This window comes from Oryzias latipes, chromosome 14 (genome assembly GCF_053564925.1).
Source record: "Oryzias latipes strain Hd-rR chromosome 14, Olatipes_Hd-rR_3.1".
Taxonomy (NCBI): Eukaryota; Metazoa; Chordata; class Actinopteri; order Beloniformes; family Adrianichthyidae; genus Oryzias; species Oryzias latipes.
This window is the reverse complement of record NC_136250.1, coordinates 9,492,777-9,513,673: the sequence shown is the minus strand read 5'-3', so window position 1 is coordinate 9,513,673 and position 20,897 is coordinate 9,492,777. Positions and strand designations below refer to the sequence as shown.

At 36.9% G+C, this 20,897-nt stretch overlaps 1 protein-coding gene across 3 annotated transcripts; it reads right to left on the bottom strand.

Annotated features, from left to right (window-relative positions):
- Positions 1-2,811: 2,811 nt before the first annotated feature.
- pafah1b1b (platelet-activating factor acetylhydrolase 1b, regulatory subunit 1b) lies at positions 2,812-20,671 on the bottom strand. 3 transcript variants are annotated; one of them, XM_020708735.2, is made up of 12 exons: positions 17,542-17,601; positions 9,634-9,901; positions 8,291-8,538; positions 7,076-7,160; positions 6,930-7,004; positions 6,478-6,684; positions 5,732-5,900; positions 5,050-5,152; positions 4,713-4,941; positions 4,377-4,478; positions 4,143-4,299; positions 2,812-4,038 (listed from the first exon to the last, which is right to left on the bottom strand). In XM_020708735.2, exons 3-12 carry the CDS (start codon positions 8,320-8,322, stop codon positions 3,965-3,967), a joined length of 1,233 nt encoding a protein of 410 aa, XP_020564394.1. In that variant the 5' UTR covers positions 8,323-8,538; positions 9,634-9,901; positions 17,542-17,601; the 3' UTR covers positions 2,812-3,964. The 3 variants fall into 3 exon arrangements, with proteins under 3 accessions (XP_020564394.1, XP_004076213.1, XP_078786844.1); XM_004076165.5 differs by lacking the exons at positions 9,634-9,901; positions 17,542-17,601 and adding an exon at positions 20,434-20,671; XM_078930718.1 differs by lacking the exon at positions 9,634-9,901 and having other exon boundaries at positions 17,542-17,595.
- Between the last annotated feature and the right edge of the window lie 226 nt (positions 20,672-20,897).

The window sequence follows — 20,897 nt, the reverse complement described above, 5'->3', positions numbered from 1 at the left end:
CATTGTGTTTCCGTGTTTTCTTTCTACCGGAAGGCTCGCGCCGCATGAAGACTGATCAGGCGCTAGTGAACCAATCAGCGCTCAAGACAACAAGGCATGGTGCTGGTCCACATGGGCACCCGCCCGGCCCGAGCTCGTCTCATTTGCATGGCGAGAGCGTGACTTGCCACCCCCTTGTCTCGAGATCAGGGCTGTCAGTCAAACACAAAAGGGGCGTGGTTTATCATGGTATGTGCGTGCAGAAGGAGAACAAGCAGCTGGCCACAATGTACCGTGATTATGACGTGGTAAGCTGATGTCGTTAGATCTCTTTGGCTCTATTCAGAACGATAAGGAGGGAACTGTCGGTGCGTTGGCGTGGCTGAGAGACAAATATTGCAATTTCGGCTGAAACATTTACTAAAACTTTTTTAATTTACCTTAGATTTAAAAAATATTTACTTCTTCTTAGAAGTTTTTTGTGTCATATCACAGTTTCTCACATTTCTTTTTTGAATAGATTTTGTGATCTGCATGATGGCAACATCCTTTTTTATAATCTTGCTATGAAAGGAAAATACACCACGCAGATTTGGACCAAACAGCATTTGTCAGAGGTGTATGGGTTTTAACATTGCTTCTACATATACGCACTGCATGGTAACGGTCAAACCTTTCATGATAAAATACAGAATCAAACATAATTGTATACAATGTTAAGGTCTCAATGAAATTTAGAATAACAAATGAAACAAACGGTGAGAAACATGCATGGCTGTATAAATGAGATTTTCTTACAGGTAAAAAAATTGAAGAAAACTGAAAAGACATGCAAAAGATTCCTTATTTGATGTGCACAGGATAAAAAAAAGTCACAGATGTGTGAGCATACAAAGATAGGAGGAGGAGGAGGAGGAGAAGGGAAGGGCAGCTCAGAGATTGTGTAGGTGGGAGGGTGAGGATGGGATAGGCTGACCCAGTTAGATGTGCTGCATCACTTGTGGATCTTCACAACGAATATGGCGAGGAAGTAATCCACCGCAGAAAATATAGATACAACATTTTAAAATAATGTAAAAATGTGCTAATTTTTACTGCAATGTCTCAGTTTTAGCTGAGGACTAGAGGTAAGTAAAGTACTGCATCAAAGGACATTGCTGAACCAATCCTGTAGTCACTAATTTGAAATGAGCTTTGGGCACACCCTTGTCCTCAGGGCAGTGAATGGAGTAACCTCCGTAAGCCCTTTTTATTTGCTCTCGTTATCTCATTATGTTGGAAAACGATCATCATATTTACCAGAAACTCTCAGTACTGTGAGAGAAAGAATTGTTCCCATATCTTTTCTAGATGCTTACATTTTTTCTATCACCAGGTTCTCCGAAAGCCTTTTTGCACCTAATCAAAGAAACCTTCAAAAAAAGAGTTTATTTAAAAAAAATAAGGGTTACAATCTAAAACATAAAGGAATGCATAATGCCGTTTCTTCTCAATGAAAGGAGGTAACAGATGTCTTTTACTGACATGTCAGTATACTGTCATGCACCACTAGAGTGTGCCACACCCTAAAGTACTACTGCTCCAGATCTTCCCCATCATTCTCCTCTTCCCCTCAGGCTTAATCAGAGATTGTAGCGGAAGTCACATCAGTTGTAAAGAGAGTTGTAACGTTAAAATTTACAAATTGACCCAAACCTACGACATTCTGCACTTAAGAACACAGTCCCTGATCAGTACTGAAGAACACCAGCTTTAAGTCATGTCTGCACATTTACGTGTTTTGAACCTTAAAATATCTGGGTACATGGACGTGATGGTTTGTTTTGACCAATGCTGCCTAGTGTAACTCCAAAATATCATATTTGTTAAACCAAAATTAAAATTCATCACTGAGATGAAGAAGAAATTGATGACTCACAAACAAGCCAAATGACTAGAAAGCAAAGAGGTATTTTTTAGGCCTTACATGAAGGGGATGTATAGCGTACAGCTGGATCTAGGCCAAATTTTCAGCACCATTGCTCCTGTTTAGAAACAGGACTTTCAGACTGAGGGAGGATTTTCATCACCTCTTGTGTCCCATTAGGATCCTTCTCACTTATGTCTCCAGCTCACTTCAGCAGACCATGTACCTATGGGCTTATTACAACACACATTTTGAGTGGTAATCATTGCTATACATCTGCAGCACTGTGTTCCTCATAGCCCAGCAGGTGAGGTAATTGCATGTGCTGTCCTGGCAACTGTTGCCAGGATATAATTGTTGCGTGGTGGAGTGAGCAGGTGTGTGCAGGGAAAGAAGGCAGCTTGGGTAATGTGCAAAATTTATGAGTAGACTTGAAACTATCCCTTGCAGCCTCATGCTCTTGCACTTTTAGTGGCTTCAGTGAAACTGGGCAACACCTGGGAAAATAGGTGTTACAAACCATTCAGCAATTATCTTATATCTTTATCTATTTAGGGTGATACGCACAAATCCATTTTAAATTTTAAAGATGCCAGGAAGTCAGGATTGGCATGACTGAGCTTGCATTTTATACATTAATAATAGTAGCTGTCTGGAACAAGCCCTGTCTAGTGACCTACTTTTTTTTAAACAAAAGCTACCCATGTGAGATCCGATACAAACTCCAAAATAAACACTTAAGGGTATTTTCTCCCCTCTGGTTTTCTTGTCTTTTTACTGCAACAGTTAATTTGCACTGTCTGTACCTGTCCATCATAAAATTCTTTTAATGAGCAGTAGGATAAAAACTCACATGTAGACTAAAGTTGACCAACCTGTCTAAGTAAAACTCATCCTTGGAAAAGAAAAAAACACCTATAGAAATGTTATATTTACAGAATTTTATTATGTTGCAAACAATGACATCCAGATATATTGATACACAACTTTCACTGTGCGTGTATGTGCATTTGTGAGTGTGTGAGTGTAAAGAGCTGTGAAAACCACAGAAAGCTGGATGAAAATCCTGTGTGTGGAGCCTTCGATGGGTTAACAAGGCAGAGATTGAGCGAGAGGGCACCTGGCGATTCTCTGGGGGTGACATTCACACGCAAACCTCAGAAAAAGGGGTGAGCCTTAAAAAAGCCTGTCCTCTCAGCAGCTTATGGATCATTAAGGTCCAGTGAGTGTCTACAAGAAAGCAAGTTCGATGAGAGAGATGAAGCATGAAAGAACACAGTAGGCGAGAAACCTCTCTCAATACTCCATCAGAGCAGAAGCAGTGAGAAGATTCTCCTGTCGTAGAATACAGACACACATTCGCACACACAATCATACACAACACTATACAAACATGTACATGTGCACTCGCCCACAAAACTTCATGTGATTTGATTGGAAGCCACCTCTCTGACAACTTCGGTTTCCTTTTTGTTTTTTAAATATGCGGTCTTTACGATTTCTCAACCACCAGGAACACAGTGACAGACCGCCACAATGGAGGCGCGTAGTAAAACAAAATGAAACACAACCTAAAGCCCTTCATCAAGGGGTCCCACTGGTTCTTGTGCCCTTTCAGTTGACTAGAATCCACCTGCATCAGCACGCCCAGATTTACCGTTTGACATGACAGGGGGTCATGACAGCAGTATGCAAATTTGCAAATCAAACAGTATAGAGTTTTTTTTTATGGAGTCACCATGCAAGAATACTTAACTTTCTGAATGTGTTGGTGTCAGAGAGATTGCGTGATATTTATTAAGCGTACCCTACATCCAGAATTATTTACACTAAAGGACAATAGTCATCTTATTAGGGCTGAAGCAATGTTGAGGAGCAAGGAAGGATGACTGGGAGAAAGTGAAGCGCCTCTGCTGTCAACTATAGTTTGGAGAGTATGAGGTGAGGAGCCAGGCGGAGCATCAGTAAGTTGGGAAGGAGGTGCAGAAGAGGGTAGGGCGAGACGGAGCTTTAAAGGTTTATTTTCTTTCAGAGTAGAGGTAAATGGGGATCAGGGCAGGATGAGAGATGATGGAAGTCTCAGCGGCACTCCCAGACTTTCACTGTCTGGTCGACGCTGCCTGTGACCACGTAGGGGGCAGACTTGTGGAAATCTAGAAAAAAGGACAATCTGTTAAGAGTCCATACAGCAAGTTTAATTATTAATGTGGCAAAAAAAGGAAGTTGACAGAGTGCAGAGATAACAAAATTTCTTTACCCAGAGAGGTAACAAAGTGTTCATGAGCACTCAAGGTCTTCATGCAGCGTTTGTTCTTGAAGTCCCAGATCCTAATGGTTTTGTCATCGGCACAGCTCACTATGAATCGTCCTCCAGGATGAAACAACACCCCACGCACCCAGTTGTCATGCCCCACCTGAAGACACGTGGACGATTCCTCATAAAGCTCCACTCTAGAGCATAAAAACTGAAACAGTTCCAGAAAATACTCACCAAAGTCATGAGGCAGATTCCAATGCTCACATCCCACATCTTAATTGTTTTATCTCTGGAACCAGAGAGAAGGAATGGACCAGGTTTCCCGCTCTTCTTACTCTGAAAGACAGACGAAGTAAATGGGTTTTGATTTAACAATATCAACAAAAAGATGCAATTCCTTTTAAATTCACATACTGTAACTATAAAATTAGGTTTTTTTCTCACTGTTCCTTAAAAAAAAAACTAAATGTCTTTAATAAAAGAGAAGCAATTCACTTCTTGGATGATGCCTGCCAATAGTTAGAAGCCCTGTGGCAGCATGAACAAAAGCCAGATCCTGCAAACATTTACCTCTGAGCCTGTGGCTTCCAGGATGGTGGGGTGAGCACTGTCAGGGGCCCAGGCGATACATTCTACCACATGCTCGTGTTCCCGTAGCTCGGCTTTGCACTCTTTCGAGGAGACGACCCAGACGCGGACCGTCTGGTCGTTGGAGCAGCTGGCAAGCAGCGAGCCATCCTGATTGGGCCGAACCATTCTCACCCACTCCCTGTGGCCCGTGAAAGTCTTCACACAGTAGCTGCAGGAAGAGCAGACAAAATGTATACAGACGAAAGATACAACTGAAACAGCAAATGATTTAACATAACGCATTACAAAACAACAAAAACGTCTGTGGATGGCTTACCCAGTAGCTACCTCCCACATCTTAATGGTCTTGTCTCTGGAGGCAGACACTATGTGATCCCCATTTGGCATAATGGCTACAGACGACACATTGTGATCATGGCCTGGAAAAACAGTCAGGTATTTCATTGGTCAGGGAAAATGTGGAAAGTTGAATCTAAAATATAATAATATTTCTGCAGTGAAGAAATGATCACTGTAAAAAATATTCAACTATTCTGTTTTTTTAATGGTTACACTCAGCATTTATGTGTTGGTAGTAAAAACTTAGGAACCAAAGATGAAATAACAGCTAACAGTTGTGTTATCTATCTGGTAAAGACCCTGCTTTGGTTTGTTAGTTATATTTTTTGGTGAGATCAGCTGTTTAACATAGAAAACTGATAACAATGCCCAATTTAGGACCAAAAGATCAAAAAGTACATCTATTGTAAATGAGAAAAAAAAGGTACTATTAATGCATTAAATGTTTCTTTAAAATAAGGTTGGTGTGTAAGATTATGCAGGAGGTAAACCAATGTCAAAAACGACTGAACTCAAATTTGTGTAAAAGAAAAAGTAAATAAAACTTAAATTTTTATATTTAACTCAGGAATCCAGCTGTTGATTTCATTACAAATTGACATTTTTAAGTAGCTTCTAAACTAAAACTACTCTTAAAACATGACAAAAACTATTCTTACCATGCATTGTTCTGATACACTCAAACCCCTGAAAGTCCCAGAGTTTGATACTCATATCAGCTGAACATGAAGCCAGCAGCTTTCCCGTCTGATCAAAGGAGACATCCTGCACAGAGTCCGTGTGGCCTTTGAGGGTTCGCTCAAAGTCCCCCGCCTCATAGTCCCAAACCTAAAATACCAGAGGCAACACTGAGCGACTACAACTGATAAACAAAATGTATAACTAAAACATTCACCTTCGACTGTATAGACAAATTATGAGAACTGTCATGTTTAGGCATAGAAATCTGACGTTCAGTAATCAATCTGTGACAGATTCCAGCTGTTTAAGACATTTATTAGGACATCATTCTTAAACTCTAAAAATATACAGAAATTATTTTAATATGAGACAAAACATAGTATTGTGCCTGATTAAACAGAATGTTGACGCTGTGGTATCAGTATAATAACCTTGTTAGCACAAAAAGAGAAATATCTACATTTATTGGATGAAAATTGTCACGAACAAAGCAAAATGATCTGAGAGCAGGGCGGGAATAAATCAAAAGCTGAGAATAACACCGAAGTAAAGCTTCTGATCTACTGCTTACATTTTAGAGATGACATAAGCAGTTGTACTGCTTTGTTTAAAAAAAAAAAAAAAAAGCAGAATAATGCCAACCCTTAAATAATATAATTTGTAATCTAAGCATTTCTCACCTGTCAGTGACCGACTGAACAGTGCATAGTAAATACTAAATCACCTTAATAGTGGCATCCTCAGAGGCCGTGACCATGACAGAAAACACCGGGTGGAAAATGACACGGGTGACAGGGGCACGGTGTCCACTCATGGCGTATCTCTCCGGGGGACGTGGAATCCACTCCTTAGGATCTCTCTTTTGACCCACAGGACCGCCGTGTGTCATCTCCTCCTTTGCCTCATTTAGCTTTGATTCCAACTCCATCACCTAAAACATCAAGGAAGGAAACTTTCAGAAACTTGTATATTACCAAGCAGACGAAACGATACAAATCTGGATACATTTAGAAAAAATAAAAAGCTAACACTGCCTATATGGTAGTGTATGTTAAAAAAGCGGTTTTTGTTTCTAGTTACAGTGCTCATGTCACTATTTCACAAAAAGAGATGGGCACTTATATTGTACATTTCTTGATATATTTAAAAACATCAATCGATTGGGACATTTCTTACCTTCTTTTGTAATCTGATAACCGAGGTCCATTTTTTTTCCAAGAGTCCTGCATACTTCTTGTCTACATCTTCATTCTGAACACACAAAAGCACAATCAGGTGACTAATTCCTTTACTAATAAAAAAAAAATGCTTTTATTACTTACCATATCTAATTCTGCTTCTTTCTTGAAGGTAGAATAAGCTTCTTCATATCCATTGGAACGAAGATAATCAGCTATAGCTCGATTTCTAGATTAAATAAAATTGAAAGTTTAATGCCAGCTTTTCCCAAGATGAAAGAAACATTTCCTCTTCATTTGTTAACAAGCCCATATAGCTGCTACTAAATATTCAGTGCAATAGTTCAGCTGAGATGCTGCAAATGACATAAAAAAATTCACAGCCAGACAGTTTGACTTCTGTTTCTAATAATAACTAAAGTTTAGCTTTACACTATTCGTTCTTAGGTAGTGAAAGCAACAACCTAACTAACACACGCTCAGCAATTCCACCTTAAATGTCAGAAACCTTAACCCAAGGGCCCAAAAAAACTAAATACAGCCTTTCACCAGAAAAACATAAACATATGGACTGAATCATTGGGAAACAACGTTTGAGCTGCCACAGCTTGACCATAAGGAACAAAATTAAATGCTGCAATGGTTGAATCCAGCCCACAAGTGCAGGGAAACCTCAACTACAATCCTGCATGCATTCAGGAGGAACCAGTCCTTTATCAGTGGAAGGCTGAATATTTCATGAGGAACGGTGCTAAATTTAGGGTAGAGCCTAAAGGTCCCTTTGAATGCCTAATAACTGTAACCCTGATTCAACTGTCTGCTACAGACTTCAAACACTAGGCCACTGTGGCAGCAAGATTTCCCCCTTTCTTTCATTGAAACTCTGTTGGAAGAAGGGTGTAAATTTAATTTAGAAGTTTTTAATGCATTCTGAAGAATGTAGGGGTGTGCTGCAATCAGACACGTCTACAAAACCAAGAACCTGCTCACATTAAGCCTGACCACCATGTTCAGTTCCTTCCCCTGACCCATCCCCCCCACGCCTTAGCTCCCGCCATGTGGGTTATGAAATATTCACAGAGACCCTATCAAATGAAGCACCTTAAAGCTCACATCTCTTCACTGCTAGAAAATTCCCAAAACAGAATGAATTCACTTAAATTTGCACAATTTTCCCCTGGATAACAGATCCCAAACACCTTCCCTGCTTTTTCAAGAACAGAGGAAAATTCCAATGTTTGTGGGCAACCATTGGTATGTTCACAAATATTTAAACAATTATGTACATTTTTGAAAACACAGGCGCTTTTTACATGCACCTTTGTCTGCAAGTGAGTTATTACAACTACGGAGACTCACAGTTCATCTCTTTGTCTCTGGGACAGCACCATGGTGGCTGCTGCTCTCTCCCTCTTAGGGAGGTGAAGATGAGGTAAAGAGGGATACTCCGATTGGGAAAAATGATGTCTGAATAAGTCGATTCCTCAGCTTCTCAGCTTTTGGCCTTTCAAAACAACATTTAGTATTAAAAAAAAAAGGAGCAGCACGCAGATTCAATTTTATCCAAGATGAGGGTCCAGGAGTGTTCAATCCAACATGTCCACCATCTGATGAGAATAGAAAACAAACAATAATAAATAGGTTAGCATAAATAAAACACACAAACAGACATCAATACCATATTTAAAACTAAACAGGAGACAAAATCGGAAAAAAATGTTTAAATATAAAGAGAAAATGCAAGTATATTTCTATTAAAACTGGTATAACTGTCAGCTGGAAGTTTTAGACCTACCAAGCATCCTTAATCTCAGTCAAAAACTGACGAGGAAGCAACATTGGTGCTTTGCACAGTCATGCAGGAAAAAGATATTTGAAAAAAGCTTTTAATCTGTTGGACCAACACCAGGTGTCACTAGCAGCCAAAGATCCAGCATTTGTTTACAAGAGAGTCCCATTACCAATAAAAGTCAGGCTTGACCAAACACAGTAACATCTTTTCACATTGATGCTGAAAAGAGGCAATTTATTTCCAAAAAGACAAGAAATATAATCATTTCTACTTTAGTTTGATAGTCAAGACATGGAGATGTTTCTTTAATTGAGGTAAATAATAAGTATCTTTATCAGTGTTGAGTCAAACATTGAATTGCTGCCTCACATCAATGACAATATTTTTTTACATTTTAAACAATAATAAAGAAGCTAAGGTGCTTTAAAGAGCAAAAAAAGTATTTGTCATTCACAAATTCTGCAAGTTGTCCCAGTTAAAAAGATGAAAAAAGGTCTGCAATGTTCATCATAGAGACACTTCAACTGTAAGAGACAGAATATAAAAAAATAATCCAAGGAATCACCTTGTATGACTTTAAATAATTTATATGTATAATTGTACAGAAAAACCACGTTTATAAACTAAAAACAAGCAAGAATTCTGTTCCTCACAGACCTGAACTCTAATATTTTAAGTGGACCGTCTTATACTTTTTTCCCTACTGTAAAGCATTTTCTATAGCGTGTGCTGATCCTCCTAATCTTAATGTATGATGTCTTATTAGCAATTATTTTGGGTCTTAAAAAGGTCAATTTCCAAAACCTGTTGAGAGTTTACTACAGACTTTATGTTACTTTGTAATATTTACTGGATATCAAAGCAAAGTAGAACACAGTTCCATAAAACATGTTCAGAAATCAAAACATACCATTCAGGGATTTAAAGCTCATAGGAACAGAGTCTGGGTCTGCAGCAGCTATAAGCCACTTAGCAGCTTGACCAGACAACACAAAGTCTTTGCTAGTGTTTCTTAGTGACAGACACTACAAGTCCTCCATACAGCTGACAGAGCAGTGTAAAGAAGTGACTGGGCGGTAGCTAATAGGATTTACACCAGACACGCAGAGAAGACCTTAACTCAACGCTGCCTTGGTCTGCTCTGGTGTCTCCTACACTTTTCTTGTAGGTTTCACTGTCTGCAAAGTAAATAAAGAAACAAATCAATGTTTAAAATGAGCTATCAATTTTGTTTGTACAAATCAGTTTTAGAACAAAGCTGAATGTTTTTTTTGCTACAGTTATTTAAACACAAAACAATGTGTTAGTAACCTGACAGAAGAGTGCAGTGATTTCTGTGGTGAGCAGAAAATCAGAATCAGAAGTACTTTATTGATCCCACACAGGGGAAATTTGTGAAGGAACAACCAGACTTCCAAGCTGTTACCTTATCACGGCTTGTACACCTGGACTTCACAAACTGCACCAAAAGTGTTTTTTTAAAGGAACACATAGAAAAGTAGTAGTTGATAGACAAACTAAAATGTTGGCCAAGGCATTTTTCTTTGGAGTTAAAATCAAATAAATAAAACAGAAAAAGAAAAGCAGTTTAGCATGTCTTGTCATTAAACTAGTAAGCAAATGTGTGGTTATCTCAGTGATCAGTCACAAATAAAACTAGAAGGAGCTGCATTTCCAGAAGAAAATGCAGGGTTGAATGCTGTATTGCTGAAAGAAAGCTTTATTTGTAAAAGAAATGGCCGAACTGAGCTGAAAGAGCTCAACATGTTACAAGTAAAATGGTTAAAATAGGTTAAATAAGAGTTAAGTATGAAAGCTGAATTAGCTGAAGAAATGGCTTAACTGTACTGGGAAAACCTTAAAAGTTAAATGTGCAAAAGTCCTAGCAGGAATAAGATGAAAAAGTTGAACATTGTAATAGTAGAATGGCTGAAATAGGTCAAAATTTGTAGGACTTAAGCATTAAAGCTGAAATTGTTGAAAAAATGGCTGAAGTGTTGAAAATTTGAAGAAGTTGCTAAAATGGCTAAAAGTACTAGCATTGGAATCAGCATCATCAACTGAATCCAAAAAACACATTGTTTGAGAGAATCATATTAGTAAAAGCTACATGTTATAAGTTGACAGAAAATCCACTTTTTTCAAAATGGCGGCTTTTCTATTAATTTTATCTCCATAGCAACCATTTTACGTTTGGGGCGGCATGGGATGACGAACAAATCGACGTCAGTTTCAGACAAATCGGAAAAAGTAAACCTTTGGACGTCCTTAGCAACGAAGTTTGTTGGCTAACCACGCCCACATTCCTTATATGTCCAGATCCAGTGAATTTCAATATGTTCAGTTCCAGCCATGGATGAAGTTTATTGCAATATTTGCTTCAGATTTTGTCAAAAAATGGCCACCAAACAGTAGGTTGTGTTGCCATCCCATAATAATTTCAAAACGTATGTTGAAGTCCAAAGCCTTGTGAGCATTTCAATGTTTGAACGGTGCCTCTAGCTGAAAGCTTGTTAAAGTTATAATGCTTGAAAGCAACAAAGGTTTTCAAGGATTCTCCATGTATTTAAATGAAGCAAAAATCTTGGAAAACCCTGGAAAATCTTGGAATATCTTGAAAAGTTCAAAGATTTGAAAGACTAAAAGTCGTAGCTGAAAGGAATAAGCTGAAAGGGTTGAACATTGTAATAGTAGAAGGATTAAAATACGTGAAAGTTTGAAGAAGTTTAAAATTGCCTCACATTTTGGCACAAAATGGCCGCCAAACTGTAGGTGGTGTTGCCATCCCATAATAATTTTGAACCTTATGTTGAAGTCCAAAACTTTGTGAACATTTCAATATTTGAACGGTGTCTCTAGCCAAAAGAATGTTAAAGTTACAATTGTTTAAAGAAGCAAAGGTGTGGCCAATGGAGCAAAAACATTGGAAAATCTGGGAATATCCGGGAATATCTGGAAAAGTTCAAAGATTTGAAGGACCAAAAGTCATAGCTGAAAGGAATAAGATGAAAGGGTTGAACATTGTAATAGTAGAATGGTAAAAATAGGTGAAAGTTTGAAGAAGTTTAAAATTGCCTCACATTTTGGCACAAAATGGCCGCCAAACTGTAGGTGGTGTTGCCATCCCATAATAATTTTTAAACCTTATGTTGAAGTCCAAAACCTTGTGAACATTTCAATATTTGAACGGTGTCTCTAGTCAAAAGAATGTTAAAGTTACAATTGTTTAAAGAAGCAAAGGTGTGGCCAATGGAGCAAAAAGATTGGAAAATCTGGGAATATCCGGGAATATCTGGAAAAGTTCAAGGATTTGAAGGACCAAAAGTCATAGCTGAAAGGAATAAGCTGGAAAGGTTGAACATTGTAATAGTAGAATGGTAAAAATAGGTGAAAGTTTGAAGAAGTTTAAAATTGCCTCACATTTTGGCACAAAATGGCCGCCAAACTGTAGGTGGTGTTGCCATCCCATAATAATTTTTAAACCTTATGTTGAAGTCCAAAACCTTGTGAACATTTCAATATTTGAACGGTGTCTCTAGCCAAAAGAATGTTAAAGTTACAATTGTTTAAAGAAGCAAAGGTGTGGCCAATGGAGCAAAAAGATTGGAAAATCTGGGAATATCCGGGAATATCTGGAAAAGTTCAAGGATTTGAAGGACCAAAAGTCATAGCTGAAAGGAATAAGCTGGAAAGGTTGAACATTGTAATAGTAGAATGGTAAAAATAGGTGAAAGTTTGAAGAAGTTTAAAATTGCCTCACATTTTGGCACAAAATGGCCGCCAAACTGTAGGTGGTGTTGCCATCCCATAATAATTTTGAGCCTTATGTTGAAGTCCAAAACCTTGTGAACATTTCAATATTTGAACGGTGTCTCTAGCCAAAAGAATGTTAAAGTTACAATTGTTTAAAGAAGCAAAGGTGTGGCCAATGGAGCAAAAACATTGGAAAATCTGGGAATATCCGGGAATATCTGGAAAAGTTCAAGGATTTGAAGGACCAAAATGTCATAGCTAGAATAAGATGAAAGAGCTGAACATTTTCATAGTCGAACGGTTAAAATAGGTGAAAAATTGTAGAAGGAGTTTAACTGTGAACTTCTGAACGAAAAATTCTCCATGTATTTCAATGGAGCAAAAATTCCCGGAAAACCTGGAATATCTTAAAAAGTAAAAGGATTTGAAAAACCAAAAGTCATAGCAGAAATAAGATGAAAGAAATGAACATTTTAATAGTAGAATGGTTAAAATAGGTTAAAAATTGTAGAAGTAGTTAAACGCCAAAAAACGGCGGAAGATACTATAAGATACGATAATAATAAACTAGAAGGAGCTGCATTTCCAGAAGAAAATGCAGGGTTGAATGCTGTACTGCTGAATGAAAGCTGAATTAGCTGAAGAAATGACTGAACTGTACTGGAAGAACCATGAAAAGTTAAAGGTGCAAAAGTCCTAGCAGGAATAAGCTGAAAAAGTTGAACATTGTAAAAGTAGAATGGCTGAAATAGGTCAAAATTTGTAGGACTTAAGCATGAAAGCTGAAATTGTTGAAAAAATGGCTGAATTGTTGAAAATTTGAAGATGTTGCTAAAATGGCTAAAAGTACTAGCATTGGAATCAGCATCATCAACTGACTCCAAAAAACACGTTGTTTGAGAGTATTATATTGGTAAAAGCTACATGTTCTAAGTTGATAGAAAATCCACTCTTTTCAAAATGGCGGCTTTTCTATTGATTTTATCTCCATAGCAACCATTTTATGTTTCGGTCGCCTGGAGATGAGGAACAAATCAACGTCGGTTTCAGATGAATCGGAAAAAGTAAACTTTTGGACATCCTTAGCAACGAGCTTTGTTTGCTAACCACGCCCACATTCCTTATATGTCCAGATCCAGTGAATTTCAATATGTTCAGTTCCAGCCATGGATGAAGTTTATTGCAACATTTGCTTCAGATTTTGTCAAAAAATGCCCACCAAACAGTAGGTTGTGTTGCCATCCCATAATAATTTCAAAACGTATGTTGAAGTCCAAAGCCTTGTGAGCATTTCAATGTTTGAACGGTGCCTCTAGCTGAAAGCTTGTTAAAGTTATAATGCTTGAAAGCAACAAAGGTTTTCAAGGATTCTCCATGTATTTAAATGAAGCAAAAATCTTGGAAAATCCTGGAAAATCTTGGAATATCTTGAAAAGTTCAAAGATTTGAAAGACTAAAAGTCGTAGCTGAAAGGAATAAGCTGAAAGGGTTGAACATTGTAATAGTAAAAGGATTAAAATACGTGAAAGTTTGAAGAAGTTTAAAATTGCCTCACATTTTGGCACAAAATGGCCGCCAAACTGTAGGTGGTGTTGCCATCCCATAATAATTTTGAACTTTATGTTGAAGTCCAAAACCTTGTGAACATTTCAATATTTGAACGGTGTCTCTAGCCAAAAGAATGTTAAAGTTACAATTGTTTAAAGAAGCAAAGGTGTGGCCAATGGAGCAAAAAGATTGGAAAATCTGGGAATATCCGGGAATATCTGGAAAAGTTCAAAATTTTGAAGGACCAAAAGTCATAGCTGAAAGGAATAAGCTGAAAGGGTTGAACATTGTAATAGTAGAATGGTAAAAATAGGTGAAAGTTTGAAGAAGTTTAAAATTGCCTCACATTTTGGCACAAAATGGCCGCCAAACTGTAGGTGGTGTTGCCATCCCATAATAATTTTTAAACCTTATGTTGAAGTCCAAAACCTTGTGAACATTTCAATATTTGAACGGTGTCTCTAGCCAAAAGAATGTTAAAGTTACAATTGTTTAAAGAAGCAAAGGTGTGGCCAATGGAGCAAAAAGATTGGAAAATCTGGGAATATCCAGGAATATCTGGAAAAGTTCAAAGATTTGAAGGACCAAAATGTCATAGCTAGAATAAGATGAAAGAGCTGAACATTTTCATAGTCGAACGGTTAAAATAGGTGAAAAATTGTAGAAGGAGTTTAACTGTGAACTTCTGAACGAAAAATTCTCCATGTATTTCAATGGAGCAAAAATTCCCGGAAAACCTGGAATATCTTAAAAAGTAAAAGGATTTGAAAAACCAAAAGTCATAGCAGAAATAAGATGAAAGAGATGAACATTTTAAAAGTAGAATGGTTAAAATAGGTTAAAAATTGTAGAAGTAGTTAAACGCCAAAAAACGGCGGAAGATACTATAATAATAATAATAATAACTAGAAGGAGCTGCATTTCCAGAAGAAAATGCAGGGTTGAATGCTGTATTGCTGAAAGAAAGCTTAATGTGTAAAATAAATGGCTGAACTGAGCTGAAAGAGATCAACATTTTAAAAGTAAAATGGTTAAAAAAAGTAAAAACATGTAAAAGAGGTTAAGCACAAGAATTCCCTATGCATTTTAATGGAGCAAAAATCCTGAAAAATCTTGGAATATCTTGAAAAGTTCAAAGATTTGAAAGACTAAAAGTCGTAGCTGAAAGGAATAAGATGAAAGGGTTGAACATTGTAATAGTAGAAGGATTAAACTACGTGAAAGTTTGAAGAAGTTTAAAATTGCCTCACATTTTGGCACAAAATGGCCGCCAAACTGTAGGTGGTGTTGCCATCCCATAATAATCTTGAACCTTATGTTGAAGTCCAAAACCTTGTGAACATTTCAATATTTGAACGGTGTCTCTAGCCAAAAGAATGTTAAAGTTACAATTGTTTAAAGAAGCAAAGGTGTGGCCAATGGAGCAAAAACATTGGAAAATCTGGGAATATCCGGGAATATCTGGAAAAGTTCAAAGATTTGAAGGACCAAAAGTCATAGCTGAAAGGAATAAGCTGAAAAGGTTGAACATTGTAATAGTAGAATGGTAAAAATACGTGAAAGTTTGAAGAAGTTTAAAATTGCCTCACATTTTGGCACAAAATGGCTGCCAAACTGTAGGTGGTGTTGCCATCCCATAATAATTTTGAACTTTATGTTGAAGTCCAAAACCTTGTGAACATTTCAATATTTGAACGGTGTCTCTAGCCAAAAGAATGTTAAAGTTACAATTGTTTAAAGAAGCAAAGGTGTGGCCAATGGAGCAAAAACATTGGAAAATCTGGGAATATCCGGGAATATCTGGAAAAGTTCAAAGATTTGAAGGACCAAAAGTCATAGCTGAAAGGAATAAGATGAAAGGGTTGAACATTGTAATAGTAGAATGGTAAAAATAGGTGAAAGTTTGAAGAAGTTTAAAATTCCCTCACATTTTGGCACAAAATGGCCGCCAAACTGTAGGTGGTGTTGCCATCCCATAATAATTTTTCAACCTTATGTTGAAGTCCAAAACCTTGTGAACATTTCAATATTTGAACGGTCTCTCTAGCCAAAAGAATGTTAAAGTTACAATTGTTTAAAGAAGCAAAGGTGTGGCCAATGGAGCAAAAAGATTGGAAAATCCAGGAATATCCGGGAATAAATGGAAAAGTTCAGGGATTTGAAGGACCAAAATGTCATAGCTAGAATAAGATGAAAGAGCTGAACATTTTCATAGTCGAACGGTTAAAATAGGTGAAAAATTGTAGAAGGAGTTTAACTGTGAACTTCTGAACGAAAAATTCTCCATGTATTTCAATGGAGCAAAAATTCCCGGAAAACCTGGAATATCTTAAAAAGTAAAAGGATTTGAAAAACCAAAAGTCATAGCAGAAAAAAGGTAAAAGAGCTGAAAATTTTAAAAGTAGAATGGTTAAAATAGGTTAAAAATTGTAGAAGGAGTTAAACGCCAAAAAACGGCGGAAGATACTATAATAATAATAACTAGAAGGAGCTGCATTTCCAGAAGAAAATGCAGGGTTGAATGCTGTATTGCTGATAGAAAGCTTAATTTGTAAAAGAAATGGCTGAACTGAGCTGAAAGAGCTCAACATTTTAAAAGTAAAATGGTTAAAAAAGGTGAAAACCTTTAAAAAAGGTTAAGCACAAGAATTCCCTATGTATTTTAATGGAGCAAAAATCCTGCAAAATCCTGGAATATCTTAAAAATTTCAATGATTTGAATGACCAAAAGTAATATCTGTAATAAGTTGAAAGAGTTGAACATTTAAAAAGGTGAATGGTAGAAAGATTTCAAGTGTCCGAACTGGGTGTCGATCCGGGAACCTCTTGCACCATAACTTTCCAATGCATTTTAATAGGGCAATAATTCCCGTAAAAACTGGAATATCTTAAAAAGTACAAGGATTAGAAGTACCAAAAGTCATAGCAAGAATAAGCTGAAAGAGCTGAACATTTCAAAAGTTGAATGGTAAAAATAGGTTAAAAAATGTAGAAGTAGTTAAGTGTCAAAAAACGGCGGAAGATAGTATAAATAATAATAATAATAAATAAAGAGAAACAGGAAAACAAAGGGTTGAATGCTTTATAGCATTCAACCAATAAATAAAGAGAAACAGGAAAACAAAGGGTTGAATGCTTTACAGCATTCAACCAATAAATAAAGAGAAACAGGAAAACAAAGGGTTGAATGCTTTACAGCATTCAACCAATAAAGAGAAACAGGAAAACAAAGGGTTGAATGCTTTACAGCATTCAACCAAAAAGGGATCAAGGTGCATTAACTTATCAAAAGTATAAAGAAGGAAGTGGGGGTTATTTAAAACAGACAAACAGTTGGTTTTAAGGGAGTGTAAGAACTGTTTTAAATAATTACAAACAAAATACTTGAGAAAAAAATAAAAAATAAAATAAAATAATTAAGTTTTATGTGCAATAGCAATCATTTCAATTTTTAAATTGTAAACATAAACAACCACACAAAAAACTGTTATGGATAAGAAAACTGCACCAATTTTACCTAATACGTGACAAAGTTTGCCTCGTCCAAACCAAAACCAAGAACTGGACTTTGGTGTTATCTTTCAAATTGCATCGTTGTTCTGGTTTTGAGCAGTGAAAAGTGCACTTTATAAAATAAGAGTTCTTAAAGTTAGAACGCACCAAATGCATGATTACCACCCAGCACAAATAGCTTTTCACACCAATTTTTTTTTTTTTAATATGATAGAATTTTCTCTGGAGAAAAAAAAATATATCGAAAAATGGCTAAATAATAGTTAGAAATTAGGAAATATTTAAACTTTAAAATATGTGTTGGGATTGTGCTTGTTAGCATGGTCACATATTAGGATCTAATCGTTTTTATCTAGTTTTTCCCCTTTTTGCTTAAACATAATTGTAATGCAAAAGTGTGGAACAATAGAGTTCACTTAGTTCTATGTCGAGGAACCAGTAAAAAAGACAGTTCTAGATTCCAATGACAGAATATATCAAACTAAACATCTAAGCATAAGAACCCAGACCCATTTTCCCTGAAAACTTAAATAATGTAAAAAACACCACAAACCAAGTCAAACACTAAACACATTTCTGATATTTTTCTGTTACACTGATATCACCATGGCTTCCTACTGGTTAAGAACTGTTTTTTTAAAGTTCTGTTTCTGTTCTAAAAACAAATATAGTTGCAAAGATAAGACTGTCAATGCAGAATTCCTTGCTCTAATAAAAATAATAATAATCGGCCTGCTTAGTACAGAGAGAGACTTAAATGTTGGCTGCCTCTGGCTACTTTGGGAGTTCTATTACTAAAAAGACAAACCACTTGTCTTACTATTGACCTTGGCAAAGTTAATGTTTGTTTACAAATCTCAAAGCAGGATAAACATACCTGTTTGTTCAACTGTCACTCTTCAATGACATTTCAACAAAATCAAAACAGTGCAAGCAGAGCTGAAGCCAACTCAAAAACATGTCAAACCGGTTTTCTTTTAATTAAAAGGAGACTTTAGACCATTTTCCATAAAAATCATTCTTCAAAATAAGTCTCATTTGAGCCAATTTAAGTTTCTACAACAATTCAAGCCCAAACGTATGCCATGATCTGAACTGCAGCTTGATAAAAACGTAAATGCTTCACGTCAACATTTACCCCAACAACTGTGAGTGGTTGGTTTACTGTGGTAAACTCATTCATGCTTGTGGCTATTAACTTTTCCCAGCCATTTTCAAAGAGGCTTACAACAAGCAGTAGGCAAGTCAAGCAGCAAATACCCACAAGCAACACAACACACCTTTGCCCCGCAAGATCTGTGCTGTTTCTTTGACATGTCTGGAGTTAGGAATAAGCAAGGCACAACCACTGCTGTTACTGCAATAAGATGTTGAAAAATAAAAACATGATTGCAAATCTGCCTTTCAATAACGGTGAACATCTGACTGGTAAGATATTTGCGTCGACACGACATAAGTGGAAATCAGGCTTAAGTGCTTAGATCAGTGGCTGAGCACAGCTGATCAGCTTGTTCAGATCAACAAGTTGATCAACCCAAAACAAGTTAAAAAAGAAGAGAACACAAGAGAGTGAAAGAGGGGAGAGGAAGGTGCATCTTCTGTTTCTTTCCACAACATATTTTTTTAAAGAAGCTTTCAAGAAAACTTCACTAAAGTAGGAACAAAAAAGAAATGTTACAGCTTCTTGATGTCAAGACAACAAAGCAATGCAAACTATGAAGCAAATGATGCTCTACAAAAAAGGGACAAAGAAAAATAGATTAGCAATTTATTCACTATATATATGCAGAACAGAAACCAGATTTTGGCAACAGATTTGAAACAAAATCCTTTTCTTTTTTAATGAACTAAGCATTTATATATTTGTGTATGGGATGTGCTCAAATGATTGAGATAAGCTTATTTAAATATTAAAGCAGGTATCACAAGTACGTAAGCTCCATAGCAAACTTGCAAAGATGTCCGGATTTTTTCCAATTTTAGATCCGATTCGTGGAAGGCTCCACCCAGAATGAAAATCCAGATAGTATTTAGGTCGAAAAATATCCGTTAGACAAATACACTTTACTAAAAAAAAAAATAAGTAAGTAGTAGTATCTAAATATGGCTTGGGTGGCGTCTTAATAAGCGTTCAGGGACACAAGGGCAAAGTAGCAGCAATGGCTCAGCAACGCCCTTTCAAGCTAAGGTTAGCTGTGCCCAATAACGGGTAGCTGTCAAACTAATGATCACGAATTGATACCTCTACCGCACTTGGTAAAGCAGAAAAGCATTGGGGCTATTTAAACAAATAATAACCGATTATTACAGCCATCTTTTATTGAAAAACAAACTCGAATTCGTTGTCTGGCATCGTCGAGTTATATCGTAACATTTTTCAGGTTGCAGGGTTGCTATTAGAGCAAAAAATAAAATAAAGAAAACGAAAGACAATCAACTATTTACCTAAATTTAGATTGAACAAGAAATAATGGGTACATCGCAACATTAATTAATACATTTACGTTGACACAACAGCTGGGATAGCTAACATTGTAGGCTAGCTCGTCCACACAGAACTTCCATAAGTGTAGCCGAATAGCCGAATGATCATCCAGGCTTCACAACAAGTGTTACAGCGAAAGCCATTTATTGATTAAAACGAGAACAACTGCTTTTGAAAGTCATCATATACACACATGACAATTGAATAATAGTATCTGGATATTGTATTTTTCTTCTGCCTTTTATATCTAAAAAGTGTCGCAAGTTTGCCTCTTAGCTTCTTTTAGCTTAGCATTCGGCCTCTCCGCCATTTTGAGATCGGAGCGGGTAAGCGCAGACTGTGGTCTTAAAAAACAAGTCTAACCAAGTGACAAAACAAAAAGAGACTCTGGCGTGAGAACTCCTAACTTACCGTTTGGAGCTTGACGAATCTCATATCCCTATGACAGATGTGCGGATACAAAAACAAGGAGGCTCAGGTTTAGGCTCACAACCGTGACTTTTCACATCAGCCGGCACGGACGGTCGGATTGTCTCATGGTGACGCCGCATTCGCCCGGCCCAGGCTGGCTAACGGTCGCGGTTTGACACCGTGAACGCGCACGCCGATGTGGGCGGTGGTGCGCAGCGTGCACACCTCTGGCTTTTGTGAAGGCAAAGATGTTTTAGGTCTAAATTATACGTGTCTTTTCTGTGCATTCCTGAGAATATAAAATAAAAAATAAATAGTTCCTCAAAATATTTATTATTTGCATTCATTTTTCAGTGGCATTTTATTATTTTCGTTCTAGTGCTTCTAGCACATCCCTATAATAGTTAATAATTCAAAACATCAATATTGTTTTATTACTGTTAAATGTTTACTATCTGCTTTCA

Bases quoted from the DNA above. Each gene is read 5' to 3' on its own strand.
- pafah1b1b (XM_004076165.5), bottom strand. From the start codon at position 8,322: ATGGTGCTGTCCCAGAGACAAAGAGATGAACT. The intron at 7,005-7,075 runs GTAAGTAATAAA...TTGTGTGTTCAG, and splicing joins AAGAAGCAGAATTAGATATG to AATGAAGATGTAGACAAGAA. The intron at 4,039-4,142 runs GTAAAGAAATTT...CCTTTTTTCTAG, and splicing joins ACACTTTGTTACCTCTCTGG to ATTTCCACAAGTCTGCCCCC.